This window comes from Dipodomys merriami, unplaced genomic scaffold (assembly GCF_024711535.1).
Source record: "Dipodomys merriami isolate MVZ:Mamm:240054 unplaced genomic scaffold, mDipMer1.0.p SCAF_379, whole genome shotgun sequence".
Classification (NCBI taxonomy): Eukaryota; Metazoa; Chordata; class Mammalia; order Rodentia; family Heteromyidae; genus Dipodomys; species Dipodomys merriami.
Window position 1 is genome coordinate 438,127 of NW_027205370.1, and position 19,823 is coordinate 457,949.

The 19,823-nt window shown below is 39.8% G+C and overlaps 1 protein-coding gene across 2 annotated transcripts in view; it reads right to left on the reverse strand.

Moving 5' to 3' along the window:
- Window positions 1-815: 815 nt before the first annotated feature.
- LOC138804887 (sodium/nucleoside cotransporter 2-like) overlaps window positions 816-19,823 on the reverse strand; it is a 34,226-nt gene continuing 15,218 nt past the window's right edge. For both annotated transcript variants that reach the window (XM_069989402.1, XM_069989401.1), the window contains exons 2-18: window positions 19,438-19,532; window positions 19,215-19,303; window positions 15,192-15,283; window positions 14,136-14,319; window positions 11,862-12,003; window positions 11,177-11,290; window positions 10,523-10,600; window positions 9,769-9,849; window positions 9,054-9,134; window positions 7,560-7,685; window positions 7,349-7,479; window positions 6,771-6,939; window positions 6,354-6,551; window positions 5,667-5,748; window positions 3,789-3,887; window positions 3,474-3,585; window positions 816-1,326 (exon numbers count right to left, since the gene is read on the reverse strand). In XM_069989402.1, the coding sequence (XP_069845503.1) occupies window positions 1,209-1,326; window positions 3,474-3,585; window positions 3,789-3,887; window positions 5,667-5,748; window positions 6,354-6,551; window positions 6,771-6,939; window positions 7,349-7,479; window positions 7,560-7,685; window positions 9,054-9,134; window positions 9,769-9,849; window positions 10,523-10,600; window positions 11,177-11,290; window positions 11,862-12,003; window positions 14,136-14,319; window positions 15,192-15,283; window positions 19,215-19,303; window positions 19,438-19,518 (1,977 nt within the window). In that variant the 5' untranslated portion in view covers window positions 19,519-19,532 and the 3' untranslated portion in view covers window positions 816-1,208. The remainder of the gene's footprint in view (window positions 1,327-3,473; window positions 3,586-3,788; window positions 3,888-5,666; window positions 5,749-6,353; window positions 6,552-6,770; window positions 6,940-7,348; window positions 7,480-7,559; window positions 7,686-9,053; window positions 9,135-9,768; window positions 9,850-10,522; window positions 10,601-11,176; window positions 11,291-11,861; window positions 12,004-14,135; window positions 14,320-15,191; window positions 15,284-19,214; window positions 19,304-19,437; window positions 19,533-19,823) is intronic.

Below are 19,823 nucleotides of genomic sequence, written 5' to 3' on the forward strand. Positions count from 1 at the left end.
GGCTGAGATCTGAGGATTCGTGGTTCAAAGCCAGCCCAGGAAGGAAAGTTGTGAGATTCCTATCTCCAATAAACCACCAGAAAACCAGAAGTGGCACTGTGGCTCAAGTGATAAAATACTAGGCTTGAGCTGAAGAGCACAGGCCCAGAGTTCAAGCCCCACAACTGGCCAAAAAGAAAAAGGAAAGAAAAGAAAAGAAAGAAATGGATATTATTTAGAAGTTTATATACAAACTTTATAGAAATTTATTCATTCATTTACTTATTTATTTTTGTACCTATCCTGGGGCTTGAACTCGAGGTCTGAGCACTGTCCCAGAGCCCTAAGCATTAGCTCAAGGCTAATGCTCTACCACCTGAGCCATAGCTCCACCTCTGGCTTTTTGGTGGTTAATTGGTGATGAGTTTCATTGACTTTCCTGCCTGGGTTGGCTTTGAACTTGTGATCCTCAGATCTCAACCTCCTAAGTAACTAGGATTACAGATGTGAGCCACTAGCACTTGACTTAGAAGTATATTTTGTTTACTGTGTAACTATATTAAAGAGATTGCAGGTTTGTGTGTGTGTGTGTGTGTGTGTGTGAGAGAGAGAGAGAGAGAGAGAGAGAGAGAGAGAGGTAGAAAAACTTATTAAATTATCATGTCTTTCCTAAGTATCTTTAGTTACATATGAAATACACGTTTCCTTACTCCCATCACATGCTAAATCACTTTTATAGAACACTATGACACGTCATTTTAGCAGTGTAACCAGAAGCAAAAATTCCAAGATTCTTTTAATATGTTAATTATTACCTGTTCAAATAGTAGCTCAGGAGAACACAAGAGGAATTTCCTGTTTGTTTCAACCAACCAATGAAAAAATGAATGCTAATTTTCATTATTGGGATACAGTCAATCAAAATGAATCTTTTACATGTTACTATCATAAATCTTAAAGAGTTTCTACAGAATGGGAATCCCATGTATATAAATATCTTTGCCATTAAAAAAACTGTTAAGAGGTGGGGAGGATCGGGTAGGAGGGTGGGGTAGGGGTATATGGGAAGGAATGGGAAGGGGAAACAAAGAAGGAGGCAACAATGCTTGATAAGAAATTTACTCATTATCTTGCCCATGTAATTGTAACCCTTCTGTACAGTATTTTCACAATAAAAAAAGAAAAAAAAACTGTTAAGATCAGCATTACTATAAAACTGGACTGCTGTCTTAGGCACAGACAGCATTGGTGTAGAGTTCACAGCAGTTAGTAAGGGCCATGGCACTGAATTCCTTGTCTTCCCAGGGACCCAAGAAAGAGGGTAGGCTGGTGCCATTCAGAGAAGTACTTAAATGAAAAGCCACAGAGATACACAGTGAGTTAGATGAAAAACAAGGCAAGAAAACATAATCATTAAAGTATACCAAGTATATGAAACTAAAGACAAAACAAATCAAGCAAGTACTTTAAATGTATTTTCTCATTCATAACTAAGTTAATAGACATTGTCAAAGAACCCTACTATGGTCCATTTAGATACTCCTTTTCTAGGTGTTTGAGGTAAAATCTGCATTGTAATGATATAAAATTAAATATTTTTCTAAAAATAATAATAAGGTATGAACCCAAGGCTATTCTCCTCTTGAGAAAGGAAATCTACTTAATTAAATAAATAAATAACACAAAAACGTTGTCCCTTTTAGATAATACCTGCTAATGACCCTCAGTATATGGCTTTAGGAAATCCACTGATAAACCATACAACAAGAACATAGGAATTACTATTATTGCAGACCACTGATCTATCCGGCTCATAATTCATCTTTTTTTGGGGTGGGAGGGGTCTGGTCGTGGGGCCTGAACTCTGGGCCTGGGCGCTGTCCCTCAGCTCTTCAGCTCAAGGCTAGCGCTCCACCACTTGAGCCACAGCGCCACTTCCGGCCTTTTTCTTTTTGCTTATGTGGTGCTGAGGAATCGAACCCAGGGCCTCAGGGATGCAAGGCAAGCGCTCTACCACTGAGCCACCTTCCCAGCCCATAATTCATCATTAATAGTACATCAAAAAGATATTTTTTGGAGAGCATTGGTTGCCTTCTCTGGTGGCAGCTTCCAAATCGACAGGGTAATACTCATTTACTTGGCCTGACAATCTGCTAACCAGCTAACTGCAAAATATCTACTCAACAGTGAACAGATCACATACTTATTTATAACTTCCAAAGCTAGCTTTAGCTCTGGAACCCAGACTCCAGATGGATGGACTGTAAATACCTTTTCACTGTAGTTATATAGGTACTCCCAACATGTCCAAAACTGAATAGGGTAAATAAAGTATCTATCCTCTTTCTTCCCATCTCTGGACTTAGTCCTCTTTCTTGCAATGAAAAAATGGCACTCCTTGGACCTACTTGCCCAAGCCAGAAAAAAGACAATCCCTTTCATCTTCATCACATCCCTTCCTCCTACCTAGTTGAGGATCAACACCACTGATTTTCCCTGGACTAGTACATCTTTTTCTTCACAACTACCTAAATTCAGTTCTCACCATCTCAACTACAGCAGTATGATTTTTGGTTTCCCTACTACCCAAAAGGCTACCAAAAAATATATCTTTTGAAAAAGAATAGTTAATCATGCCAGTATTCAAATTTTTCAAGGTCAAAATAAAAATTCCTTAGTGTTTCATGCAAGGCCTTTATGATATTTCAGCCTTATTGTCCTCACTTGCCTATGTGTACAAGTACACATACTTTTCACTTTGACAGTACCATACATTCCATTTCCTCATATCCATCCTTTTATGTGTCATTAGTTTTCAGTAGTGATATATTCTCTTCATGTCCTGGAATTAGTTGAACAAGTTCATTCTTACACTATGTAAACTAACCATGATTTTTAAATTCAATTTTTGTCTTTTTTTAAATGTGTATGCCAGTCTCTGGGGCTTGAACTCAGGGTCTACACTCTGTCCCTAAGCTTCTTCTACTCAAGGCTAGTGCTCTACCACTTGTGCCACAGCTATATTTCTGGCTTTTTTTGTAATTTAACTGAGATAAGTCTTACAGATTTTCCTGCCCAGGCTAGTTTTGAACCTCAATCTTCAGATTTCAGCCTCTTGAGTAGGTAGGATCAATTTTATCTTTTTTGGTCTAAATTTCTGTCTGAAGAAGCCTATATGTTATTAGCCACTTAGGGCCATCACTGAAGTTCCATGTCTTTCAGTAACAATAAATACAGTAGCTTCTTATCAGAGAAACAACCCTTCTTTTGACTCTCTACTCCTTAGCACCCTACCAACACAGTAGAACCTTGTTTGGCCAGGGAAAAATAACACAGATCTAGACCATCACAACTACCTATATCTTCTCTCATGTACTCTACTCAGTCTCCAGAGGACTATCTATCCTCAAGGCCTTATTTCTCATACCTTCAGAGGACTGTTTCATGGAGGACAGCCTGTAAGAAGAGGAAGCAGGGACTCAGTGATCACATACCTCTGAAAGAGCTCTCTACAACACATATAGGTCTCATACGTTCTGTTGACAAAACTTGTGTTCAAGAAGGAGAGACAGTCAGTTTCAACTCCCCTGGGGACATAGAGGATTCCTGGAAAATGAAAGTATATACTGAGGGGGAAGATCTGACCTGTTCTTAGAGTTGTTTCTTGTTTAGTTCTGAATTGAAACACTGTAGAAGAGGAACCCTTCCTACTCAATTGTAGAATGGAGAATTAGATCAATGTTCTGAGAGATATCTTGTCATGACCTATGGAAATGATTTCAGCCAAGAGACCATGCTGAGGCACCTACCTGCCATACAGGCACTGATAAGGGATACACAGGCTCCTGTGAAGAGGGCCCTGACCACAACCTTAGAAAAGTCACTCTTCCGTTGGGGTGCTATTGATGCTGCAGACAACACAAGAAAGTTAAATTGATCTCTTCCCTACCCAGCAATTCCACGAGTCCCCATTTAGAAGAATGTAGAGGAAGAAAACCCAGCAGATAAATATGGTGATGGTGTTACTACCAACCACCTGGGGGTGCCAGTGCTTTCCTGAGAAGTATATATATATATACATTTAACGAGGGATCACCACTCAAACTTTTTTTTTGGGGGGGGTCGTCGGTCGTGGGGCTTGAACTCTGGGCCTGGGCGCTGTCCCTCAGCTCTTCAGCTCAAGACCAGCGCTCTACCACTTGAGCCACAGCACCACTTCCGGTTTTCTAGTGGTTTATTGGAGGTAAGAGTCTCACAGACTTTCCTGCCTGGGCTGGTTTTGAACCGTGATCCTCAGATCTCAGCCTCCTGAGAAGCTAGGATTACAGGTGTGAGCCACCAACACCCAGCTTCAAACTTTTCTTGAGTCAGGGATTATGCATTTGATATCTTCACTTCAATGGTTCTGTGAACATATCCAAAATGTATCTGGAACAAGCAAGGCTCTGAGTTGTGCTAGGCCATGTACAAATGCCTAGTGTTTTCCAGTTGAGATTGGTACTTTAAAGCCTGGACCAGAATTATACAGACCATTTTGAGCCAGAGGTCTAAGGAGAGCAACATTCACTTAACCCTTAGACATACATGCATATCCCAATACTAGATGCTATTTCACAATAACTATCAATCAGACATCAGAGTTAAAGCAATATAGATAGATGTTTAATAGAAGGGAAAAGATAAACTATAATGATCAAATTGTTCAATCAGCTACAAATAAATAAATTTAATGGTTCTATTCCAGAATATAATTGCCATAACATGGTTTTTTTATACACTGAATTGTATTTCTTCTTCTACTCCATTTATTCTATGATTCATTTCTAACTTTAATCTTCCAAACCACTGGGGATCTGCTAGTCATTCACCTGCCCTTGCCTTCCAGGACCATTCCACCTTCCTCATGCTATTCTTCCAATAATCAGCCACATTCAGCAATATCTCCATCAGTTCAATCTATTTCAAAGACTAATTCTTCCCACAATTGGTAAGTCTAAGCTTTTAACTCAATACTTTATCCCATGCACTCTTATTATCTATTCTATTGCTTTCATTTATATTATTTTTTTTTGTTTTGTTTTTTGATTGGTTGCGGGGCTTGAACTCTGGGCTTGGGTGCTGTCCTTGTGCTCTTCAGCACAAGGTGAGCACTCTACCACTTGAGCTACAGCGCCACTTCTGGTTTTCTAGTGGTTTATTGGAGATAAGAGTCTCACAGACTTTCCTGCCCGGGCTGGCTTTGAACGGCGATCCTCAGATCTCAGCCACCTGAGTAGCTAGGATTACAGGCATGAGCCACCGGCACCCAGCTTTCATTTATATTATTTTTATTCCTGTGTAAATCTTGATTCTATGGAGACAGATGGTGAGTAGACTAGTTTCAGAAAATATCTTTGTTACTAACTGAAAAAATTATATGTGTACTGTAGTACACATATATTTTAATGGAAAATAGAAATATATCATTATATTTTCTCCCTCAGGTAAAATAAAAATAACCTTGGGCATTTGATACAAAGAAAAAAGGACTCTGCAAGTGATTATCCAAGTTAACTGAAGCCTATAGGTCCCACTTCACATCAGTTTCTCTATCGAATCTCAACTTGTATTAAGCACCAAGAACAGCTCACTACAAAAGCTAGGATCTGGCTGGCTTATTGGAGAGCTGGGAAAAGTTAACAACTCACTCAAGCCTCCCAGTGTGATTCCTATGGAACTAAGATTGGCAAATCCACAGAGTGCAAATGTTGTAATGATTTCAGCTCTCACCTAGGGAAAACAAAAAATTGATAAGCAGATAAATTCAGTCCCATGTGTGCAGTCTTATAATCATGATAGACGTTCCAGAGTGCTTAGAGCACCTACTCTTTTCTATACTATTATAAGGAGCACACAAATAATGTTAAAAATAACTGCTTGCTGAGTTACAATGGAGATAAAAATATTCTAACCACCACGATAAAGGCTGTGAATAAGGAGAAGAAATAGGATGAGGATGAATAAACAGGATTATGTAGAAAGACAAAGGAAGAGGAAAAAAGAAGTAACTTCATAGCCATTTAATCATAAAAATGAAGAAGGGGGCTTAGACATCCAAAAAACTGTATCTTCTCTCAACTGCCTTAACTGTAAAGACTCAACAATTATAAAGTTAGGTCATTGCAGGGGAGAAAGAACCCACAGACCTTGGAGTAGTTAGCTCCAGTACCAAAAACAAGGTTGCTAAGAAACCATGCTTACTTTGTGATGAGGTCTGCAATCCTGGAAAGCACCTGTGGATCGGCTACCAACTTCTGTATTGCACTTTCTGTCTGCCCTCAGATATCCATTACCAAGACCTTGTGCTGGTTATGCTTTTCTGGATTGTCACTTACAGAAATCCACTGTTTCTCTCCCTCCATCCATTCTTCTATTCCAGATAGACGTCTGTTCTTATATTGAGATAGTTGCTGATAGGCCACAAATTCGTTTATGAAGAATTTGATTCCCACTATTTCAGCCACCACTGGACAGTCTGCCCACTCTACACCCATCATAAAAACCATGGGCCTTAGGACATAGGAACAGATGACCTGAGTAAAAGAAAGAAACCCAAGGGGGGGGGGAAAAACAACAAATAACAAAAGTCAGGTGCCTGTTGCCTTTTCTGGAACTTTGATCCAGTCTTTTCCTCTTCTCTTCCCTCTCTTCTTAATGCTTTCTCCTAGCTTACTGTGAATCCAGAGGACATATTAAATTCAAAGATTATTTAACCACCAGGAGGAAGAAAATCAACAAATGTAATCCTATACCTGGAAGGTGAGCCCATGTATATTCACCAGTTCTCCCAGCCAGGAGAGAGTAGCATTGATGAATGCCAAAACAGCCAAAAAGGCAATCAAATTTCCTGCTACATTAGCAACAAGTGCTATGGCATCTGTAGCTCCATTACTGGCAGCTTCCAAGATATTCTTCTCTTTCCTGTGGTTATCAAGCATGAGGAAAGAATGTTACCTACAGCAGTTTCAGGCCCTCAAAGAAGAGTAAGCATTTCTTTGTAGTGCAGGAAGTGCGTACAAGACCAGTGTGAGGGGTGGTGGAGTTCCTTAGTGAGTGCATTTGTGGAGATTAGAAGTTGTATCAGATATAATGACCATCTAATTACACTGATACCAAGGTCAGAGAGGATGGGAATACCAGAAGCTAGAGGCAGGTGTAAAGCTTAAAGCAAAGAAAATGAAGATGAGTATCTGGAGGCAGAGACAGGCAAGAGGGAACATGGAATCTCATTCTTCCTTTTGGGAAGGGTTGAAGTCTGTGTTCTCTACAAGGCTACTCCTAACTTCAACTGCCTCACCATCTCTCAAGTTACATTCCTCCTCAGACTCACCCACGATGCAGTTTCACTCCCTCTTTACTCTTGAATTTGGACTCTTCTACTTCTGGATATACCAGCTTAGACAAGGCAAGAGCACAAGGGGCAGCCATCACGGAGGCAGAAATCAAGGATGATGCATCAATCTGTAATACCAGACTGAGGTCAGCATCACTGTAGAACCCAGCATGGGCTCATCCAGGAATGATCATGTGGCTGTGCCTACTCCAAAGGATATGAAGGCTCCCAACACAGTGCCTGCGATGGTGGCAAACCCTCCAGTCATCACTGCATGGATTTCAGAAAGAGTCATGTCTGCAAGGTAGGGACGGATGAGTAGAGGTGCATCTGTCTATAAACGAGAGAATAGTCATGTTCCAAGAGGGTATGATTCCTTATGCCAAAGTCCCAGCCCCGTCCAGAGACTCAGTTTATTACACACATAGTGTGAGTGCTATTCAATAGACAGACAGCCTACCAGGTAAACAACAAGCTCTGCTCTTTGCTTTTCCAGAAACTTCCTCACTCCCCCAGCACCTAATCATGGTATCACCTCACCAGTGATGTGTTCCTTTGTTTTCAGTGTCTAAAACAACACACTGGCTGAATGAGTTTGTGGAATATAGCATATTTCCTGAAGACATATTAGACCCTTACATATATTCATTACATGAATTACAAATCACTGATTGAAGCCATTTTTATGAATGAATCAAAAGAAATAATGTCTGTGAAATCTATAAAATTAGAAGGCCCAACTATGAAAGCTACATTTAGCATATACCTAAGATTTATCTATCATGTAATAGGTACCAACTAAAGTATTGATGTACTATACTAAATTTGAGGGATATTAATATGAATAAGGCAAAGTTCCTCCTCTTAAAAGATTATAGTCTAGCAGGCCAAACTAGAATGATTATAGATAATCAACTTACATCCTTGGGAGAAAAAGACCTCAGAAATAACTACTTGCTAATTTGACAAGCTATAATCCCTAATGTTGAACTGATGTCAACAGTGTCTCTTGAGTACCTACTCCATTCAAGACAAGTATTCTACAGACACATGTATTATGGGAAAAAATTTTCATGTTAGTCCTGAGCAAGACAAGCTGTTCCCTCATTGGAGACTCTCAAAAAGAAAGGTTACAGGAAGTTGAAGGAAGAAAGGGGAATAATACTTGGACCAGGTCATTTGCCCATATTTCCATGTAAGAAGTTGATTCAAGTCTAGGCTAGAGGATCACCAGTTCAAGGCCATCCTGAGCTACATATTGAGTTCTATCTAGTACAGCCTGAAGCTGTATAACAAGGTCTTTAAAAAAAATCGAGACTGGAGGCTCATTCCTATAATCCTAGCTATTGAGGAGGCTGAAATCTGAGGACTGTAGCTAAAAACTAGCCCATGCTGATAAATACAAGAGATTTTTTTTAAATCTCCAATTAACCAGAAAAAAAGCTGGAAGTGAATGTGTAGTTCAAGTAAGTGTCAGCTTTGAGCAAAAGAGCCAAGTGGCCCAGAGTTCATGCCCAAGTTCTGGCAGAGAACGAGATGTGGGGGTTGGGGGGAGAGAGAAAAGAGAGAAAAGGAAGAAGAGTAGTACCAGTGGCTAAAACTGTCCATTCATATTAAGTGTGCCTTAGTAAGCATTTTTAGGCATTAATGATGGAAGCTAGAACTGAGTCCTCTGAGTTTAAGAAGGACTCAGAGTACTTACCATCCCCACAAAGATGTTTCCTGCTACAGCCAGGGTCTCTGTGGCAGTGGTTCCCATGGTGATTTGCAAAACCCAGGTAATCTAAAAGAATTCAGAGTACTAATCCATCAATATCAGGAGGCTTGGAGGATGTCCAACAAAACCTCTATTCCTCCTGACACAGAAACTGATAAGAAAACTCAAGGCTACAAAAATGGTGTCACAAAACAAGTTGTAAACAACCTTAACCAAACCATGGGCTTCTTCAATTCAAGAGCAAGTATATTCAAACTGTATGAAAAGGTGGTCCAGCCTAGCTTTTCTCCCTGCTCTGCCCATTGGCCCTAGGACCTGGCTGACCACTTAATATCAGAATGCTTAGGAATGTTTGCCATTTCTTTTTTTTTTTTCTTTTTTGGCCAGTCCTGGGGCTTGAACTCAGGGCCTGGGCACTGTCCCTGAGCCTCTCTACCACTTGAGCCACAGCACCATTTCTGACTTTATCTGTATATGTGGTGCTGAGGATTTGAACCCAGGGCTTCATGCATGCTGGGCAAGCACTCTACCACTGAGCCACATTCCCAGCCCCGTGTTTGCCATTTCATATTGTTTTTACAGAACAACATACTCTACCTCCTATGGATGAGCATATTTCCAAAGTGAGGGTCATTTTTATGCCCTTGACAGATCCCAAACTGGAGGCCCATCTCCTAACTTATATAGGAAAATGACTCACCTTCTGAATTACCCACTGCACGAGGCCCAGATAATACAGAATGGACATCACACATCCAAAGAAAAGGATGATTGGTAAGGACTGTAATAACAATGTTGGGCATCTAGTGAGAGATTACTTTATATGATATATATGTACATATATATATATAATATATAATAAGTAAACTGTTTCAGCCTTCTAAATGTAGATGTCAGTATTCTAGTTTTGTTTAGAAATTCACTATATTTTAGGAATAAATTCTAAATATGCTGCAAATCCTTCAGTACTAACAAGATGTTTCTGAGCTTTTCTTCCTATCACTCTTTCATCCAGTTTCAAGATAGTAATTATCAAATGCAAGGGATAGATGCTGTTTCCTTTACTGATGAAGTTAAACTCTTATAGTCATATTGGTCTACAGGCTAACTGATCTTTTCTTTTTTTCTTTTCTTTTTTGCCAGTCCTGGGCCTTGAATTCAGGGCTTAGGTCCTGTCCTAAGCACCTTTTGCTCAAAGCTAGCACTCTTACCACCTGAGCTACAGCTCCATTTCTGGTTGTTCCTGTTTAATTGGAGATAAGAGTTTCACACACTTTCCTGCCAGAGCTGGCTCTGAACTGTGATTCTCAGATCTCCGCCTCCTGAGTAACTAGGATTACAGACAGGAGCCACCAGCACCTGGCTGGCTGATCCCTTAGACATACATTTCTTCCTTTGTTTTACTCCTCAACCCCTCTACTGCTCATCTTTCTTGACCATGAAACAGACATAACCTGAAAAGCAAAGACATTTTGGATCAGCTCCTCCCCGAAGACAAAACTGGAACCAGCCACAGTGTAGTTCAGGAAAATCTGAAGAAGGGAAGGGGAGAATACAGAAAACAAGAGTGAATCCAGACAGGACACACAAGAGAAGATGGGATCTGCATCTTCTGTGATTAGGATTTACTGCTGGGACTAAAGTTGGTTTCCCTTTCACCGGCTTTGGGTAAGCTGTGTCCCCACAAGTGACTCACTGAATAACACTCAGCAGATCAGTTATCTCATATATTTTGCTGTACTCCATTACTTTCTCTTTTTACAAACAGATCTTACACCAACACCATTAACATGATGCAGCCTAATCTTATGCTTCCTTCACATCTCCCTTCTCTACACTTCTTTTTTTGTTGGTCATGAGGCCTGGGCACTGTCCCTTAGTTCTTCAACTTAAGTCTAGCACTCTACCACTTGAGCTACAGTGCCACTTGTGGTTTTCTAGTGGTTTATTGGAGATAAGTCTCACAGACTTTGCTGCCCGGACTGGCTTTGAACAGTGGTCCTCAGATCTCAGCCTCCTGAGTAGCTAGGATGATAGGCGTGAGCCACCAGCAACCAGCTCCTTCTCTACACTTCCAAAAGACCAAACCTTTCATTCAGTTTTCATACCTGGATCTGTTCCCCCAGCCATTGAAATGTATTAAATCCAGGATCTGTTCTGATGACCACGATCCCAAAGACAAATTGAAGACCCAAGCCCCAAAACACCGTTCTCCAGGACACCTACAATCAATAAGAAAATCAATCCAATATAAGTTCTAACCCCTATTGGACAATGCATGTGTATGAAATTTTAAAATGGATATATATGCCCTAGGTGAAACCAATCTAAGATTTTAATGGTAAGTCTAGGATAGAATGGTGTAGGGAACAGAGAGAATGTTAAAGAAAAATATGACAGGAATTTATAAATCACAAAATATGTCCAAGTCCAGATTATGTATTGAAATGTGATATTGCTATTTTTTACCTGAACTAGACCTACCTGCAATTCTCCAAACCTCTGTCTTCTGAGTAACTGGGATTATAGGCATGCTTTATAATACCAACCAGTTTTATGCCTTTTAACTAATACTTGACACATACAATTTTTTTGGTTGGTCGTGGGGCTTGAACTCTGGGCCTGGGGGCTGTCCCTTAGCTCTTCAGCTCAAGGCGAGCAATCTACCACTTGAGCCACAGCGCCACTTTCTGACATACATATTTTTAAATTATGTAATGCTCTACACAAAAATTAGTACCTGGGCCTTGTTGTTATGTAATGTTATGATCAACTTGAATACCCAAAACTCACTGCACTGTGGTGTTTGGAGCAGACAAACAGGACGAGGATGAACATACAAATTCCTGCAAAGGAGATTAGCTGTTCCGGCCTTTGAGCGGTGTCAAGAGCCAACCACAGGATGAGGCCAACCACTGAGAGTCCTGAGAACCCCCTGAAGAGGGAAGACCAAGTCTATGTTGTCAATGCAGTAAATGAAAAACAATAAATTCACCTCTGAAAAGCAGAAATTCAGCCCAAGAATAAGTGAAATATCTCAATAGTTTGTTGATTAGAGAGATATTTTGAGAATCATTTATCTAGTAGTTCTCTAGTTTCTACCTCTTTTCCCCCAACTTTTTCTTACAATCAAATCACAAACTTCCTTTTTCTCAAGCTTCCATATCAATGAGATGTGATATAAAAACTTAATCTTGAATAACCAAAAGACTAAATCCCAAAAGGAGGAAAAGTATGCACTGAGGGCCTGTACACAATTTTTTTTTACCACTCTAAGGTTAAGATTAAAGGCCTAGTCACAAATCAAGTATTTAAGGGCTCATGGTCCTTTCATGTAACAAACACATTTGACTAATGACAGACTGGTATTCTCATGTCTGAGTGTTAGAGCCCTTCGAGTCCAAGAAGAAAAGAATTAGAAAAGAGATCAGGGATGAAACCAAAACAAAAAGAACACAATGTTCACTGAGACACTTCTGGAGCAAAACAATGAAATTCATTATATGTCAGAATTGGAATTTGGAGCCCTTCTCCTGGAAGCCCATCTCATGAAGTAAAATCTGACTTTCATAATCCATTTTGCTTAATGAATAAAGTCATTTTAAGCTCTATTTCCCTAGTGTCAAATAATTATAACCCAAAATTTAAGTGTAATCTGATATTGTATCTCCAAATTATCATTGTTATAAACATTAACAAAATCTATTATCTGTGCATCCACCAAGGAAAGGGGAGAAATAAGAACTTTGTAAATAAAGTTGTAAAGTCATTCTCTTAATCCTGACTTATGACCAAAGCACATGTGCATGCCATGGATAGATGAGCTATGGCTACTGTAAATCCAGTACAGTATATATTAAACAGGAAGTTTGCTTCTAAATTCTAAGGAAATGTAAAAGACATCCAAGGGTGCAAGAAGTATGGAGGACTAGAGAAAAGAATGTATAAAATGTAACAGGGATTATAGGAGAAATAGATGACCAGCAAATCAACTTCATAAGTTTTTGTAGCTGCTAATGTCTTTGTTCTGATTCCTTCATTGAAGAAATGCATGGATTTTTCTCATTTCTGACCTGGGCTCTAATGCTTAAAGACACAGAAACTTTTCTCTGAAGCCGAGTCCCTCCTGCTCCCTGACAATGTTAACCCATGAATATAAGAAACTGGACTTAAATCTGGTGATTAGATGCCTGTTGCTATTTGTGCTCCACAACAAATTTTGCAGAGTATAGGTGAAAAGCTGAGAGATCACTCTGGAACTGTCAATGGAGGGCAAAATACAAAGAATTCGACTGGAATCTGAGATTCACTGGGGGCATCTAGGATGTTCAGAATTTTTTTTTTTTTTTGTCATGGGGCTTGAATTTGGGGCCTGGGTTCTGCCCTGAGCTCTTCAGCTCAAGGCAAGCACTCTACCACTTGAGCCACAGTGCCCACTTCTGGCTTTTTCTGTGTATGTGGTGCTGAGGAATCGAACCCAGGGCCTCATGCATGCAAGGCAAACACTCTACCACTGAGCCACCTTCGCAGACCTGAGAATTCTTATATTACTGTTATGAATCTAAAATATTGCCCCAAACCTCGTGTGTTAAAGTCTTGATCCACAGTGCAGCAGTATTTAGAAGTGGGACTGCTGGAGAATAACTGGATCACAAGGGTTCTGATATCATCAGTGGATTAATCCAGTGATGGATTTCTAATTGAGAAAAAGACTGCATCAAATGAAGGCACCAATAAAGGTAATGAGTCTATATTCTCTGTTAAAAACTGTAGAAGAAGGGACATAGTTGGAAGAAGTAGTTACTATGGGTATATTGAAGAGTATAGTTTGTCTCATAGCTCTTGCTCTTATTATCTTTGCTTCCTGGATGCTGGAGATGAGCAGCTGTGCTCAGTCATGTGCTCTCCACCATGATACTCTGCCTTCCAACAACCAACCCCACAGTGATGAGACCTAGCAACAAGGGACTGATAACTCTAAAACCGTGACCTGAAATAAACCTTTGCTCCTCCAAGTTCTTTTTCTGAGGTTTTTTGATCAGAGAAACCAAAAGCTAACACACTTACCATTTCATCCAGCGTCTCAGGTGGGGGTTTCTAAAGGGCTTCAGATATCTTGTTAAATTTTTACCAAAGAACTTTTTTAGAAAGTGAGAAACCAGGATAAATATTACTAGGCAGGTGATGACAAACAAAGCCAGTGCCCTCTGGAAATCCAGGATGCAAGCTGCCAGGAAGTAAGCAGCATAAGCTAAAGAAAGAAAGTGAAGGTAAGGGTCAGCAAGACAGAGCTTCCACAGAGCAAATGAAGCTTCAACCCTAAGCACCTGGGACTTATAGCAAGAGAAACCTTCCAGAGATCTTGCCACCCAGTCTTCCTGTCAAATTGGACTGCACTACTCAAGGCCAGGCAGTTGTTTGACTGCAATCTTCTTGGGATTCCCAAAGACAGTCTTACTTACTTAGTTTGACCACATATTTTCACTTGCTCCTGGTGAAATCTTATTCCTTTCCTTTAATCTGCTATCTTCTCCCTACCCATCACATATATTTGATCAGCATCCATCTTAGACACTTCAAAAACCAGTCAGTCATCTATTTTTGAAGCTTTATTAGCCCAGTTATATTAAAAGGTTACCCTTTCTTCTCGTTCAAAACCAGGTAAATAAGACTACCACTAAGAAGTAAAGCCATGTATGACCCATTGTTCACCAACTGAACCCAACAATTTTTATCTCACTACATAGGCTGCCTCTAATGTTGACATCAAAGCCCTACATGTTACTGACAGAAGACTTTAAATACAGTTTGGTTGTCTTTTAAAATACTTTCCATTTAGTAATCAACTTGACACAAAGTAACATTACTAAAATGAGTATGTTTCCAGCTTCCACTAATTCTCAGTATCCTTTTTTTTTTTTTTTGGCCAGTCCTGTGGTTTGTCCCTGGGCTCTGTCCCTGAGCCTCTCTGTGCTCAAGGCTGGCACTCTACCACTTGAATCACGGTACCACTCTGGCTTTTTCTGTTATGTGGTACTGAGGAATCAAACCCAAGGCTTCACACATGCTAGGCAAGCACTCTACCACCAAACCACATTACCAGCCCAATTCTCATTATCTTACCAACACATAACAGGCCCAACATGATCTTCTTGAACAATCTGGCATGTCTTTCCCAGAAACCTCTTGCCTTAATGAAAGGTTGTAGATTTCTCCTGATAAAAACCCAAAATTAAAAGAATTATTCCATCCCATTTATGCTTTTTTTCAGAATTTTCCTGGCCCAAGGCAGAATTTTCTCTGAGTAACAAAATATTTATTTCAATTAAGGACAAGTTAGGTAGTATTACAGCAATGCCCCAAAGAACATATCTAGCCTTGTCAATTTGTAGCAGATTACAATGACCCTATTCAGCCTGGACTAGGATTACTGTTGGTAATTTCCTGCCACAGAAGTTGTTGATAGTAGTCTTATTAGCAATCTACTCTTTTCCTGTTTCCAAAGAACAGAGGGCCAGTTCTTACAGATAATTTGTATCTGTCCCTAAAAGCCATACATTCTATCTTTACTAGACAGCCAGTGTACACTGACAAACAGGAAGGAAAACAGCACCAACCTCAAGAGTTCCTGGGTTGGCAGTATACAATAAGATGCCCTGTAAGCAGCCAGCACTATTTAAGTCTGATTTAAGCAACATTTGTATAGTGCTTTCCATGTGTTTTAGCTCTAAGAACTTTGCAAATATTAAGTCATTAAGTCTTCCTAAGAACCACCTGGAGGTAGTTACATTTTCCCTATCCAATCATTGTTATTGGAAACCTAAGATTATTTCCATACCTTGACTTTGGCAAATTGTAATGCTATAAACATAGGTACAGATATCTTTCTTATATGTTGTTTTATATTCCTTCAGATATATGCCCACGAGTTGTACCGGTTTCATACGGCAGCTCCATTTTCAGTTTCTTGAAGAACCTCCATACTGATTTTAATAGAGGCTGAACTAGCATTCCCATTAACAATGTATAAAGTTTCTTCTCTTCATTTCCTCTCCTATCTCTATGTGTATTTGTTGTATGACCCATGAAGAAGAAATTACAGTTGTTAAGACAGATGCACCAAACCGTGGCACATACAAGTTCATTAAACAAGCACTTCTTTTTTTTTTTTTTCTTTTTTTGTCAGTCGTGGGGCTTGAACTCTGGGCCTGGGCGCTGTCCCTCAGCTCTTCAGCTCAAGGCGAGCGCTCTACCACTTGAGCTACAGTGCCACTTCCGGTTTTCTGGTGGTTTATTGGAGATAGGAATCTCATGGTCTCTCCTGCCCGGGCTGGCTTTGAACCGCGATCCTCAGATCTCAGCCTCCTGAGTAGCTAGGATTACAGGCGTGAGCCACAAGCGCCCGGCCCTAAACAAGCACTTCTGAACTTACAAGCACTGATGTACACTTGTACAGTAATATCAGGAAATGTCAATACTCTAGTTTCACCAACATATCATTTTCAAAATCTGACTTTAAAGACTTACATATACAGATAGAGAAATAGATGATGAGATATGCTTACAAATCAATATATACCCACATATGCATTGTATCTATATAAAAATGGCATAAGAAATTTCTGAAAGCTGTTAATAGGGAATGGAAATGGGCAAAGAGAGTAATAACATGGATTATTATGGTTTAATGTATGTGGGGTTGGGGAGGTGGCTCAGTGGTAGAGTGCTTGCCTTGCATGCATGAGACCCTGGATTGATTCCTCAGCACCACATAAGCAAAAAGAAAAAAGCATAAATGGAAAGGCCACAATGGCCTTATAAATTAATTATGCCAAAAAATCTTTTCAAAACTTAAAAAAAAAAAAAAGAGGCCAGGCATTGGTGGCTCATGCCTGTAATCCTAACTACTAGAAGGCTGAGATCAGAGGATGGCATCTAAAGCCAGTCAAGGCAGCAAAGTCCTTGAGACTCTCATTTCCAATTAAGCACCGATAAAAATTAGAAAAAAACAAAACAAAAAAACAGAGGCAGAGCTGTAGTTCAGTAGCTCAGGTGGTAGAGTATTAGCCTTGAGCAAAAAACAGCACCCAGACCCTAATTTCAAGCCTCAGTACCAGCACACACTCAAAAAAACCTTTTTTTAAAAGAGGGAGTCATTGGATAGGGCTTTAAAAGAAACTAACTTAACTTGTCCTATTGCCTTGGCCACTTCCTCATTCCTGCTCCCTGGAACACAAACAAGATATCCTGGATTGCAGCAGCAATGTGAGGTAATCTTAAGGAAGGAAGCAAGAAAAACAAAACACTCTAAATGGACTAAAAAGACCTGAATGTAAAAGGATGGAAAAATGATAACCTCAAGCAGATAGAATCTGAAAGTAAGTTAGAATAGCTATACTAATACTTCATAAGGCATACTTCAAGCCAAATTAAGAAAAATAAGGCTGGGCACTGGTGGCTGATGCCTGTAATCCTAGCTACTCAGGCGGCTGAGATCTGAGGATTGCAGTTCAAAGCCAGCCCAAGCAAGAAAGTCTGTGAGACTCTTTATCTCCAATAAATCACCAGAAAACTGCAAGTGGCAGTATTGCTCCAGTGGTAGAGCACTAGCATTAAGTTGAAGAGCTGAGTGACAGTACCCACGTCCAGAGTTCAAGCCCCATGACTGACAAAAAAGAAAAAAAAAAGTGCACTATATATCAATAAAGAAAACAATCCATCAAGAAAATGTAACACTTGGCTATTCCTAAGGTAGAGACAGGAGGATGACAGTTTGAGGACAGCCCAGGCAAAAGTTAGTGAGAGCACATCAAATAAGTAAACCAGTGTGGTGATTCAGGTCAGTAATCTCAGCTACTTGCAAGGCAAGGGTATGAGGATCATGGCTTAAGTAAGAGCAGCCCAAACAAAGTTAGAGTGAGACTCCATCTGAAAAACAAACTAAAAGCAAAAGGACTGTGAGAGTGGCTTCGTGTTAAAGGTGTTATAAAGCATCTGCCTACCAAGTATGAAGCCATGAGTCTCAATCACTAGTATTAGAAAAAGATAGACTAATTATTAATTGATATATACTAAATGTTGGTGCACCCAGCCTCATAAAACCAACAATACTAAATATAAAGAGACAAAAAGGTCCAGATACAGTAATAATGGGTGACATAGACATCCACTTTTATCAGTACAAATCCAGACCATAAACAACAGAAAACTTAAATCAAACCAAATATTGACAGAATGTTCTATCCAGTAGCTGCCCAATACATATATCTTCTCAGGAATCCCTGAAATTTTTTATTTCTTGCCTGTCCTGGGACTTGAACTCAGGGTCTGGGTGCTGTCCCTGGGCCTCTCTGTGCTCTACCACTTGAGCCACAGAGCCACTTCCAGCTTTTTCTGAGTAGTTGCCTAGGCTGGCTTCAAACCATGATGCTAAGATCTCAGCCTTCTGAGTAGCTATGATTATAGGCATGAGGCACTGGCACCCAGCTCACTGAAATTTTCTTCCAAATAGACCACATTTGAGGCCAGAAAACAAGTCTTAACAAGTACAAAAACTTGAAATGATTATTTGTATCTTATTAGAAGATGACGGGATAAAATTATAAACCAATAGTAAGAGAAAAAAAATTATCCATGTGTGGTGACTGACTAATACATATTTGAATAATAAGTGGGTAGTAGAAGAAATCAGAGGAACCTCCACTCTGGAGCACCTTTTCCTCGCACCTCCCAGTTTGCCATTCCTCCTGTCCCTAAATCTGAGTATTTCAAAAAAATATTCTATTGATATGGGTAATTTAAATGTGAAGACTTAGTGTTCTTATTTAAAGTGTTAAAATGAGTATATACCTGTGATTAAAATTAAATAACTTAATGACAAAGCGCTCAATAAATGTTAGCTATTATTATCACTATTCTTGCTATTTTTTACTGTTAACCCTACCAACACTGATGAACTTGTTTATGGCACAGGTTTATGTAAAAAACGCATAAAGTGTAGGTCTATGCATGTGCATATGAGGTGTTTATAGGTTCATCCCAACAATTAGACAAGCTCTCCCAGACTGGGGTAGATTTGATCTCTTCTTACCCAGTCCACCCCAGGACCCTAGGTCCTAACTAAACTGGATTCTAGTACATTTGTACCTCAGAAGAGGGGGAGGCCCCAGGTCATCCTTGAAGCTAAGTTCCTCTACTTCAGTCTTTTTGGTTCCCTCAGGATTTCTTCCTTCCTCCTGTAAGCACAGGTAGAATGGAATCAGTCATAGAGTACTGCTAGAGTTGATGGAGATCAAGAAGGCAGCCAGAGACCTCACAGAAGCAACAGAGCAGCCCACAACGAGATGCATAAACAAAACTGGTAAATTACCAAGACCTCTAGTCCTGAATTCTCTAAGCCAGGCTCCAGGGTAGATGGGTCAATGGACTCTCTTCCACTTGCTTTCTCCATCTCGTTTTCCTCAACTGAAAAACAAGTTCAGGCCAAGGGTGGTAAGATTTGCCACTCGGTCTTGTGCGCTGAGAAGAATTTTTAGGACCAAACACTAGCTGGAAATACAAACCTAAATTTCTTTAGAAAATTAGTTGAATTTATTAAGAAAGAGAACTGGAAAGATTGGGGACTGATTTTAATATAATGAAAGGGAGAATTCTATTCTTATTATCAATAGCTATCCCTAATAAAAGGAAAGAAGACAGGAGAAGAAAATTATAGGCAAGGGGAATTGGAATAAACCAGTGGGCTACCTAGGGTCT